Source organism: Telopea speciosissima, chromosome 6 (assembly GCF_018873765.1).
Source record: "Telopea speciosissima isolate NSW1024214 ecotype Mountain lineage chromosome 6, Tspe_v1, whole genome shotgun sequence".
Classification (NCBI taxonomy): domain Eukaryota; kingdom Viridiplantae; phylum Streptophyta; class Magnoliopsida; order Proteales; family Proteaceae; genus Telopea; species Telopea speciosissima.
In genome coordinates, this window is record NC_057921.1 from 55,962,751 (window position 1) to 55,975,559 (window position 12,809).

General features: G+C 35.9%; 2 protein-coding genes across 2 annotated transcripts; both read right to left on the reverse strand.

Annotated features, from left to right (window-relative positions):
* Positions 1-512: 512 nt before the first annotated feature.
* On the reverse strand, positions 513-4,373 carry LOC122664746 (vesicle-associated protein 2-1-like). Its single transcript, XM_043860712.1, has 7 exons — positions 4,260-4,373; positions 2,589-2,659; positions 2,408-2,489; positions 1,857-1,972; positions 1,632-1,763; positions 1,128-1,202; positions 513-714 (listed from the first exon to the last, which is right to left on the reverse strand). The coding sequence occupies exons 1-7, from the start codon at positions 4,312-4,314 to the stop codon at positions 580-582; spliced, it is 666 nt and encodes a 221-aa protein (XP_043716647.1). The 5' UTR covers positions 4,315-4,373; the 3' UTR covers positions 513-579.
* Positions 3,205-9,949, reverse strand: LOC122664744 (50S ribosomal protein L19-2, chloroplastic-like). Its single transcript, XM_043860711.1, has 7 exons — positions 9,787-9,949; positions 9,298-9,678; positions 9,104-9,190; positions 8,870-9,003; positions 6,501-6,668; positions 3,680-3,686; positions 3,205-3,215 (listed from the first exon to the last, which is right to left on the reverse strand). Exons 1-5 carry the CDS (start codon positions 9,808-9,810, stop codon positions 6,560-6,562), a joined length of 735 nt encoding a protein of 244 aa, XP_043716646.1. The 5' UTR covers positions 9,811-9,949; the 3' UTR covers positions 3,205-3,215; positions 3,680-3,686; positions 6,501-6,559.
* Positions 9,950-12,809: the final 2,860 nt, after the last annotated feature.

Consider the following 12,809-nt stretch of genomic DNA (forward strand, 5'->3'; position numbering starts at 1 on the left):
TCTGTTAGACATAGTTTTAAGAATCAAAAGTCAATTTGGAACACTAGCCAACAATTAAGGGGGAAAAAAAAAGAAAAGGACATCAAACTACTGGACTTGATCTGATTTCAAGAAATTTCAGTGTATAATTGAGTTTCTATTGGAATGATTCAGAGACTTCTGAGATTTTCTGAATCAGTCCAACGCTCCAACTTGCCACATGAGTAGCCTTGACTTGCAAATAAATTGCATCAGAAAGCTTGAGAAAAGAGAAGGGATACTCCCTCTTTGCTATAACGAAATTGCGAAGCATGGATCTGAAGACCATTCGAACAGAAAAGTCTTTACCATTAGACAGACCATTGATATGTCAGTTTAATGCAATTCAACTTGACTGCTCTATTGTAGTAAAATCATGGATCATGTTGTGGATTTTGCCTTGGCAGATAATATAGCTATCAAAATTCATTCTTTCTTAATTATCCTGGCGAACAATTTACAATGCACAGGTTATGGTAGACATATTTCCATTAAATAAAACATTAAAAATTACATGTGGGTAGACAAGATTATCTCATGGGATCCTGAAGAAAATTGAAGTTATTCTGTAGGGGGAGCAGACAATGCGAGGTTTAAGATAAAACCAACCAGGGCACCAATGAGTCCCACAAACAGAACAAACGTGAAGGTGAAGCCTGGGTCACTTGTCCGACGACTGAGTCTCTTCAACCTCTCCTGCACAAGAAGAAGATAGGGATGTTACTGTCATTACTCATAAGGAGTTTACCAAGTTCATCTGATTTGAAACAGAGTACCTATATGCGTTGGTAAATCAGATCCAACATCCCTCATTACTCAACTAGTTCTGTTCTAGTTAATTGGTTGTCATGTCTACCCTCAGATTTTGATGTATAACCATTGTCATCGACAGAATAATTAGAAATGATTGATAAAAGGGTGCACCCAGTGCACGAGGCTCCTGCCACTGCAGGGTCTGGGAAGGGTCATAATGTACGCAGCCTTACCCCTGCTTTCGCAGAATTAGAAATGATTGCTAGAATGCAAAATAGTCTTTTTTCATTTATCCATCTCCAAACTATATGCTGACCAAATGAAGTGGGTACACAATTAAATGCACAGATTGGTACCAGTTCATGTTGCAATAGCTTTGTTTGTTGAAGAACTGCATCTCTTTCCTCCTTCAGACGTTGCACTGCACGGGCCTACAGAAAAATAATCAGGATTAAGCCAAAGCCGAACTCGACTTAAATACCGATTCTGATGTAGCAGCTTCAAACATGCATTACCATAAAAGTACAGAAATTCAATATCCTACTTTAAGGAGACAATTACAACACATCCGTCACATTAGATAAACCCATGATCCTATACTGAAAAATACACAATCACAAACAAAGAAAGCTTGGAGTGGAGGAAAATAGGATAATCCACTCCACAGATGATGAGATGAAGGAAGCCATGAAAATAAAGCATAGATAAAAATAATTCATCAGTCTTGAGTTACTGTGCAGATGCAGTAAGGCTAATTAATAGCAATCAGAAAGAAAATTTGACTCAAAATGAATTCCATAAGCAAGAAAACAGAACCATTATTCTTCCCCAACTAGATGAAGTTAAATAGAGTATCTTACAGATTCAGCATCAGGACTTTGCTTGGAGCCCTTCATAAATGATACATCATCCCCTGAATTCTCTTGACCAGGATAGATATAAACAACCTTAAGCTTACACTCCTCTATTGTTTTTTGAGCATCTTTATTGAACTGAACATAACAGAAATCATCAATTATTTTCTTTTCTTTTGAAAACTGAAATATGTCCTAAAGAGAAGATATTCTCCAAGTAAATGATCTTACGGCATCTGGTGGGATTTCATCAACATCAATATTTGGAGGTACTATTGTACTCTGCAGGAGAAATTTATCTTTGCAGTGCATATCAGGAGGATGCTCTCGTTGAGCTTGGAGGGTGACTTAAGGTACCAATGGCATGAAAAGCAAGAAGATAAGGTAAGCCCAAAATCATTGTATTATAAGTTTAAGAAATCTAAGGTACCTGTAGAGAATACTTAAAGAATCAATTGCCATCTGGTGCACATGATGCATATGCAAGGGGCTTTTGATGGGTACCACCCACCTTTAAGATCTCTCAGATCACAAGACAACTCTGCTAAGATTATCTTAACCATCTAATTTTTAGAATTCTTTCTTACATTCAGAAGAGAAGGGGAAACACTTCCAAATATGGCAATTAGGAGGGTGCATATTTCCATTCATACAGACCTAACTGAGCTCTCCATTGAATGTAGCTCCTTGCTTTAGAAATGAACATATGCTCCATAGTCTCTATCCACAGGTAACTCAGAATTTACATGTGCAGAGAATGCGGATAGCTAACAAGAAAGTACCTGTTATGACGCATGAGTCCCAAGCTTGTATAACACCAGTATTTGGTCGTACAAAGTACTTCTTGGGTGAAGTGGTTTTCACCTAATAAGGAAACAGAAAGAAACATAAGTCCAGCAAAAATTGATCCAAAATTATCTAAACAAAAATTCAATTATCCAAAAAAAAAGGAAGCAGTAGTACCTTGAAGGCAACATGGTGTTCAGTGTTATTCACTAGCTTCAGATCACAACAGCTCTGCTTTTCCAGCTCAACTGATCAAATGAATGCTATCGATCATAAGTGACAAAAACTTATGGAGGGGAAAAAATTGTAGACAAAATTAAACAACCCCCCCCCCCCAAAAAAAAAAAAAAGGAAAAAAGAACCCAGGCCAGTGTAACAATGACCCTAACATTTTTCTGAACTTAAGAAACTGAGCTGTCTGAAACATAATTAAAAGTTGTTCCATCCTCCAAACCAAAGAATAAACATCAATGTGGCCAACTTGCCAAGATTGTGTGTGTGTGTGTGTGTGTTTTCATGTGCCCACCCAAAAAATATCGTCAGAACAAACTTGGAATTATTATAGTCTTCTCTGTTGCCTTCTCCATTTTTAATCAAGATTTTCACTGAGCTTAATTATTAGCAATTTACTCATATGCCATATGAACAGGCCCAAGCAATCATGACAAGTATGTTGAGTATACATAGTTATTTGTTTTAGGAAAATAATATATCGGTTCATCAGTTTATTGTTCTTATTAAGGAAAAGAGCTACTTCATGGCCTTGTCAAGATTAGCTTATCTTGATGGCCGGTCACTTTTGAGCTACGTTGAGGGTTCCTACTTCCTATAGTTAAACCCAGCATTGGATGAGAAGTGTCCTTCTTGGATTAACCAGATGACAAGTTCCAAGTTCTATCTCCACAATATGACCCACCATGTTGGAGTTTTATCCTTGGACTTTCAAGTATTAAACTGAAGCTTTTCCATGAAGTTTCCACATGAGAAAATTGGATCAGAATGAAAGTTTCCAGGCTGATAAATTAGAATGAGGACAACATTTTTTCACAAAATTTGGGTGCAAGAAGAGCTGTCATATGGCAGATAATTGCCGTAGTTGTTGTTATAATACTGCATTCGGCATTGGTTACAGAATTTTTATGATCTAAACTTGTATCCAACTCTGTTAATCTATCTATGTAATGTATTGGTCTATATTACTGCTACATACTGCACATGCTGTCTCGATTACCGGTGCTCAAATAGCTTACCTGAATGGGGGATCTCACATAAAATGTTTATAACAATTTATAGCTTAGAACTATTAATCCTTTGTTGTTTCAAAAATCTAGATAATTTGGTATCGAAGCTAAAGATCGAAGCAGAAAGTACATGACTGAATTTCATATAGGCAAGTATGCTCAGCATAACACTTATTCCCTCTTTTGCTTTTCTCTTCCAAATAAGGACCTGAAGCTTCCTAACACAAGAAAAGAACAGTTCATGTTGTGAAACGCAAAGTAGAGAAATCCATGGTTTAACTTATTCTCTAATTTTATAAAATTCACATATTTACAGGGTCTAATTTTAATTTCATCTCCTCGAGAGGCTTCTGAGTTTATATAGAAACATTGTAATCCGAAATAGCGGCAAAACAATCACCTAATTTTTTCTTGGATTTTTTTTATCCACCAAAATGACAAGAAACATAGAACAAAAAATCAAACAGGTCAAGTAGCATATCAGAAAAACGAGTTCAATACGTTCAAGCTCTGCACATGGAGTCGAAATTCATGTAATGGAAGTAACAAATTAATTCAAAGAAGGAACAGAAGTAAGAATGTGGAAAAAGATAAAAGTTTTGCTCACATTGAAACCTCAGCTCTTCGGGATGAACAGAGATCAAGTTGCGACCAACACCCATAATTTCGACAAGACCGATCGCAAAACCGCATCAACCCCTAAAATGACCAAAGCCCATCATAAAAAATTTCAAATAAAAATAAGAAAAACCGAAACTTGAAACCAGGATATTATTTACAAAGATTCAGGATTCAAATAACTCACCAAAAAAGAAACTGTGGCAGAAGAAGAAGAAGAATTTCTGGAACTAATGGTGAGATTGTAAGAAGGAGAAGGGGTTGCCCGGGTCCAAATCCTATTCGAACAATGCGCCGTAAATTTCTGTGTTTGAACAGAGGAGAGAATGGTTGGGAGAGGAGTTGCTTAAAATAAAACTTCTTCCGCTGCGCACAACCACCAATGGTCCGATACCATCGCTTATTGGGTTTTTGATTTAGCATGAATCGCGAATCTGGTGGATAACTGCTTCAGCACGAGGCGTGGTGTGAAAGGACACATGTCGTCCAACAATGGTGATGGATCTCATAGTACTCATTGACATTCTGCAAGCGCGGTACGTGCAGCAGGACTGCAGGAATCTTCCCAATTCCCAAGTACCTATACATGTGTGACTGCACGGTTAGTAATTTTAGGTTCTGTACTGCATCTCTGCACTGCCGCGTGAATCGTGATACGGAGAATGGGATTATGGGAATGGGAATCCATTCCCCGCAAGCTTGTCAATGTGCGTGAAAGGTATCAAGGGTATTTTGGAAACATACTAATGTAAACCCTAGGATGGTAATTGATTAGTAGAACTTTCACCCCGCAGGAAAACTTTGTCCACAAAGTATTGTGTTTATTGTCCATTAAAAGGTTATGAGTTTAACGTAAACAAGTTCAGATTTAAGACTAGGGAGAGGGTTTTCTCACGACGTCAATGTGTGAGAATCTCCCACACTATATCAATGACGGTTTGAAAATAATATCAATTATTTGAGTCTCACATGGTCAACATAGGATACAAGGAAAAAAAACACCCATGTAACAAGGCGATAATAATTAATACATTGACATTGTCTTATAGGAAACTTTTTTCCATTAGAATAATTCCAAACATCGGAAAAGAAAACTTGATTTTAGTATTGTGACCTTGTGGGAAATTTTTTCCTTAAGAATAAGGGGAAAGGTTTTATACATGGTTTACAATAAAAAGGTGAGAGTTTCACGGCATTAATTAATGGGTGAGTATTTATGACTTTTTCAACTCTTGTGTGACAGACCCTAAGAATAATTCCAAAACCTTGAAAGCAAAAGTTTGGTTTACTTTGATGGGAAAAGAGTAGCAAAACACCTGTTCTACTAAGGGCAGCTAACAAATAACAATGGCATGTTATATTGTTATGAGGAAAAAATCAGCTGCATGGTTATTGTGCTTAGACACATGAGTGTGTGAAAAGATCGTTCAACTCCCAATAAAATCAAAATTTTAATCCAACCCAATGCCTCTGGCCACTCGTTGACTCCCAAACTGGTGCAAGGGCTATACGATCAATTAGTGATCTCTTAGCTTTGTTATAATTACGAAGCATCATAAATTTTGTTTGGATGAACCAGGTGTCGCATATTTGGTGTTCAAATTTTAGCCTAAGGTAGAGTACACAAACCCCAATTCATGAGTAAAATTTCAACCAAAATTGATTTCCATGTGCCAAAATTTATGGTCAACACACGACTAAAATGTCAAAAAAAGAATAAAGAGAAGCATAAGAGTTCGACGGTTCAAAATTTACTATGAATGTCTAATGCAATGTACGCTATATGCTTGAGTTGTTTGATGAATAAAAGACATGTGATCTATCAAGCTAATGGTTCAGATTGGCCACATTCACTACAAAATGATGGTGATAGTAACAAGTAATTTGTAATACTTTCGCCGACTCCATAGCTACGAAGGCATTGTTGGTGACGTGTGTGGCAGTTTAGCCAAATTCTATTCCATGGTTGATGGAGCCTTGTAACCGGGGCAACTACGAGCTCTTCACATTTCAATAAATAGTTTAGCTTTCTTAAAAATCCCTCTCCTCTGTCTAAATATTGGAGTCCCCTTGGCTTGTAATTAGTAGTTGTAGAGATTACTCTTGAGAGAAAACATATACATGCAAGAGAAAAATATTGAACTTTGGAATTAAACCAAATCAACTTCCTATAATCCAAGTTACAATGTTACAAAATGAAAGATATCAAAGTCATGCCGAAATGAGAGCATGCAGCTCTCACAATGTTTAAGGCAAGCTCCAAAGAGAACCGAAAAGGAAGTTGTGCTTTCACTTGAAGGTTGAGAATCTGGGCAGCTTGTCCCTTAGATAGTACAACCTTGCCCTTCTTACCTTCCTGTGGCTAACAACTTTTAACTCTTTGATGTTTGGAGAGTACCTGTATGTAAGTGGAGTTAAATCTCCATCCTTAGCAAAGGATAAACTAGCATTAACAAAAGCCACATATCAAGTAACAGGCAAATCCCAAACAAAGAAACATCAGATACAATTCTCACCAGATTCTTCTTAATTTTTGTCCAATTAAGTATTGAATTCAAGAGCATCAGACAACTTGTTCATTTCTGACCTCATAATAGGGAACTTGGATCCCCAGAAATCCTACTATAATCAACCCATGGCTTTCAAAAACACAGAAATATTGCAATACTACATTTAGGTTGAGACATAGGACGATTTTCAAAGCTTGCAAGATAATGTGTGAAAGTAAATAAGCAATTATTGTTAGTGAATTTCATAATAGATGGTGAAAAAAATACTGTTTTAAAGAGAGACTAAAACTAGGATTGAAGATAGAATTCCAATATCTGGACCTCCATTATAAGTTGAGAAGAGAAGCTATGTCCTAGAGGATAGAGCGTTTACAAAAAAAAAGAGAAACAGGGAGAAAGACAGAGGCAGGCAACCAACTGAGACATGACAAAAGAAGATAACCAATCTAGCAATTGTACATTTGTACTTATGATTGGAAGAAAAAGAAACGGAGCCTGTATTTTCATAATGCAAGAGAGTTTGACTTAATTGAATGAACCAATCAATACAAGAGGCAGGTTTTTAAGGAATGACACAGTTTCTTCCTCTCTATATCAGAGATACAAAAGAATTGAGCATAAAAGTGTTAGTGATTTTTGTGAAGCTTCTACATTCCAACATCCCGGATGACCAGCTCCCAACTTATGGCCTTGAATTGACCACCCTTTTGGATCTTATGATATCATGTATCATGAATACCTAGCGAGCCTCCACCAGAAACTTCCAATTTGCAAATGTGACTCATACATTCTGCATTGTTGACCCATGAATTATATAGACCTATAAACTAAGGCTGTGTTTGGTATGCATTCTAGGTTGATAATCATAGTTGTCACAACGCCTAGGCGAACCAAGGTGGCCAAGGTGGGCAAAAATTAAGGCGACACCAGCAAGGAACCAGTCCGAACAAAGCCGCCTGGATGCCTAGGCAACGCCTTGACAATTATGTTGATAGTGCATTCCAAGAAACCATACCAAACACAGCCTTAGTCTTTCATCCATGATATTAAACATCTAGACCCATTATTTATTTATAATGTATATTTGTCATCTCAACATTTTGCGGGTCCTGGGCACCCCATCCCCTAAAGATCTCAACTATAAATCATGGTTAAAGAGAATGAACTATACATACTTTGTAAACGTTTGGAATCGTATGGTGGACTTTCTAAAATAAGGCAGTGTTTGGCATGATTTCTCGGAGTGCAATATCGACATCGAATGAATTCCAAGAATGCAAACCAAATGCAGCCTAAAAATCCTTTTAATGAATAAATAAACCTCAACAGTTTTTAAAGTAAAACCAACATATATGTCTATCATGCATTTGTGAGAGGGGTGGAAGAACTGTTATTTGAGGTCATTTTTGTTCTTCATTCCCCCCTCCCCTTTTAATGAATAAATAAACCTCAACAGTTTTTAAAGTAAAAACAACGTATATTTCTATCATGCATTTGCGAGAGTGGTGGAAGAACTGTTAATTGAGGTAATTTTTGTTCTTCGTTCCCCCCTCCCCCCAAATAAAAATCCCAAAAGTGATGGAGTTTTATTCACAAACGTGCAGCAGATACAAAAGTTAACAGAAATATTTGACCTAAACCCGCCAAACAACAAACAAATTGCAATATGGTGAGGTATAGCAGTTTCCAAATTTCAAATGAAGCATTACTTTTTTTTCCAGCTAAATAAAGAGCGATGCACATTGTAAATGAAAAACTACCTGTAAGGAGGTATCTAGAAACTAAATATTTAGACCTAAATGTCAGCATAAAAGTATAAGATCAGATGTAAACTTAAAAAATAAGGGCTATGCATGAATCTGCTACCACTGGATTTTTCCATTTATGAGGAGGATTATGCATGTTATGTGATTCCTCCTATAAATCTGGTTGACACATCTTGCAAGTTTAATCAACAAGTTTGATTCTATTGAAGCCAACCTGTTGATTATCAAGAACTAATCCTTTCCAGGACAAAACAATCTACTCATTGATCCCTGTCACATGAAGAGTATCCGCTAAAATTAACTGCTGACAATTGAATACTTACACGGGGAAAACAATCTCGACACCTATGCCAGCAACGATTCTCCGAATTCGAATAGTTGTGTGGATACCAGCATTCTGTTTTGACATGACAATACCTTTATATATAGATAATCTGCGTCTGTTTTCCGGAACTTCCTATAAATTGAACACATAAAAAAGTCACAAAATTTTCTTTTAGAATTATCAAACAGGAACAATAATAGAGCTTGAAAATGAAAACAAAAACACGATTTACCAATTTAATCTCTACAACGTCTCCAGTCCTGATGTCTGGAACTGGCCTTTCCTTCTCCGCCGCCTCAATGGCTCTATTATGCAAAATCTACACCGCTCCAGAGAAAGTATACAATATTAAAAGGCTCATCTAAAATCCAGGAACAAATCAATACATCAAAAAGCACCATTGACAGTATAAAGAGACTACAATACCCCCATTATGTCTCCAAGTTTAACTCGAGGTTTCCGTGGAGGTTTTGGTACCGCTTCCACTACAGCAACTGCTTCAGCTTTAATTTCGATTTCTGATTCTGGTTCTGTGGCAGGAACTTCAGGATCGACTGTAGCTTTCTCTTCGGCATTCTCAGTCGCTTCAACTTCTCCTTCAGAATTCGATTCTGCTCTTACGACGAAAAGTGGGTTCTTCCGTCGAGTGACTACAGGATTGAATTTTAAATCAAACCCATTTGAAGAAACCCTAGAAGTGATAATTCGTGTGGAGCAGAAAGAAGATGAACGGAAAGAGAAGAGAGAAGAAGACCCTAGCTTCTTTGAAGAGCAGGGAGTGGCAGTTCTTGGGATTGAAACGAGAGCCTGCAAATCCAAGGTTGGGTTGGATTGTTTCAGTTCAATTCATTAAAAAGAGGAGGTAACAGCAGAAATAAGAAGCAGAAAAGAAACTGACATAAAGAAAGAGCATACCTGAGGGAGTGCTTTGGAAGCCATGACTGTGAGATCTTAGGAGAGAGGCTGCTAAGTCATGGGGAGAGTGGTGGTATTGCGCAGAAGAAGCCTTATCTGTTGGCAGTTGGTACCTGGTAAGGAGGGAAATGGGGATGCTCCAGAGAGAACGGTTCGCCAGTACTAGTTTTATCCGGTTTACCTCTGGCCATGTTTGTTTGTGAAGAAATAGATAGAAAAGAAAAGAACTCGCCTAAATTGATAGAAATGAGTGAATCGGTCTCTCCTTTCATTGATTTGACCACATCATATTTATTTTGAATTAATGAATTTATTTTGATTATATCTCATTCAATATCAAATGGATTCAGATAAATTGGTGTCAAACTAAGGTGGGAGGATAAGATACTTCTTCATCTATAAAATATTACCTTGACCATGTCTTATATCATAAAAAAATACAGTGAAAGAGATTCTATCTGCTATTATCTATAAAAAGGGACATACCCTACAAAGAGATGGTCTCCTTGGTCTTGGCCTTAGACTTGAAAGTCTAAGAGTGCTTTCTCATCCATAATCATCAAATTGCAGAGTCCAAGAGGCCAACAACTTATCAATGCTCTAACCTGAGTTGTCCATATCCTCATGTCCATAAAATTAGTTAATTTCTCTTCTTCTATGAGTATACTTTCATTTCTTTTTTGTTTCATTCAATTTGCTCTTCCTAATTTGCAAGTTATACCTTTTTATGTGAAGGTATATCACTATTGTCCTAAAATTGTGCAGCAATATGCCACTAATTCATAATTGAAATTCAGTTTCCTCATTTATATTTTTATGGTTTTAGTTATTTTTACACCTTAATATTTATCCAGTAATTCTCTCATATTTTCTACCTCTTTTCTTATTTATTTTAGATTTTTTTTGTTTTATGTTGTAGTTTTTAAGATTTGCCCCTATTTTATTGTATACGTTGTTTTATGTAGGTTTTTGCATCCTTTTGATTTCAAATCAATATGATGAGTTCATTTCTATGTTCTTAATATGTCCCATAAGTCTTTCATAATATTAATTGTTTTTGTTTTTATTTTATTTTTACTTTCATTATTTCATGCATTGTAGAAACTTAGGTTATTTTGTACATGAATTTATAAATATATATTTTTTTATTTTCTGTAATATTTTCCTTTGTTTTATGTTATAATAAGTTCGTGTACCATTATTTAATCTTCTCCTGGTTTTATTTTGCTTGTAGAGATATTATAGGGTTTTAAGTCTCTTTTCAAATCGATTTTTTCATCTTTTTTTTATTATTTTATCTTGATAATTTAAAGATAAGATTTTGTAGATATAGAGTTTTTTTTTTCATTCTATTAATTTTACATGCATTCATATTAGGGTGAGTTTATTTTCTCGTTCTCTTATCATGTTTAGGTAATATTCCATAGAATGATATTTGTGCAAATATCATATACTTGTGAGTTTTTTCTTTGGATGATAACAATAGTTTAGATTTATTCTTATGTATATTATTTTATGCTTACTAACTTGCTCTTGTACACATATAGAGCATGTCTCTTTTCTATTTTCCATTAATTTCCAATTCATTTTGCAATATATTTATAATGCATGTGTTTAGGGTTAGAATACTCATTTTTTATAAAAATACCAAATAAATAAAAAGATCAATTTAACTAGGTGGACTGAGGTGCCTGACACCTTCCTTGGTCCGTAAGTTAACACATACCTATTCTATTTTTTAACCTATGTCTCCATTGGAATCATATTCAAAAGTCCTAAACACTAATTTAGGTGGCAAATCTCAATTAATTCCTTCTCTTCCAAGAGGGCGATGTTTTGCACAAGGAATATCAACATACCATGTTCCCACAATGGAGCGACAGAATACGCAACAGGTGTGTTGCTGCCGCTATGCTCCGGTGTTTGCCAAAGGAACTACCAAAGACTCCATGCAAGTGACAGAGGACAATATGCTAGATCGTTCAAAAAAGAGAGAGTATTCTCTTCTTACCAAATTTTCTCATCCATGAAGCGAGATTTTTTTCTTCTTCTTTCAGTAACGATGATAAGAAAATCATGATAGTCCTTTTGCGATTTCAAAATTTAAATTGAAATATTCTATCTACCTTGAAGCCTTCAACACCATGAAAATTGGCTCCAGCCAATATGGTTTTCTTTTCCTTTCTTTTCATGACACACCTAAATTTTCCCACCACTTATTTTATACCATTTAGCCTTGGTGGGTATGGTAAGGGTAGGTTTTTTTTTTTTCCTTTTCTTTTTCAAGCAATGCCTATATTTGTTAAAAGATTAATCTTTTTTTTTATTTTGGTGAAATGTTAAAAGATTAATCAATAATGTAACTATCTACTTAGATTTGACTGTTACAGTTTGTTCGTAAGGATAAGTGAATTGATTTCTATATAAGTGAGTATTTTTGTGATAGTTTTTTGATGGTATATTTGGTTATTTTGACTTAACTAAGTTTTATCAAGGTATAATGAATTTTTTTCATATATTACCAAAAAAAAATAAAAATTCATATATTAAATTGGGGTTCTCTTACATGTCACTATGAAGAGTGATGTAGTTCACTCCTACATGTCATTATTAATGAATAAGTGCATGTTTTGTGATAAGAAATTAGTCTAAAAGAATGAGTTTGATATTGCTTTGTAGGAGTTTCTTACCCATACCTTATGGGCTTTAGGCCGGGTAAGGGTTTGTACCATCTAGAAGGGTACACAAAAGACCAGTACCCGCCTGTGCCTACCCACTTGCAGCCCTACCTTGGTCCACAATCTACAACTAAGGGGGTGGAGGAGAGAGAGAGGTGCTTTTTTGGCACAATATGCAATCCAAGAGAATCGATCCCTTGACCTCGTGGGGGGGGGGGCATGCACTCAACCGACAATGCCTCCAACCAACCGAGCTCGCGGTTGTTTGCCCTTGGTACAACTCGTTGGGTTCATTTTGAATTCTAGGGGACAATTTGTTTCAAAGAAAAATATTTTATTAAAATT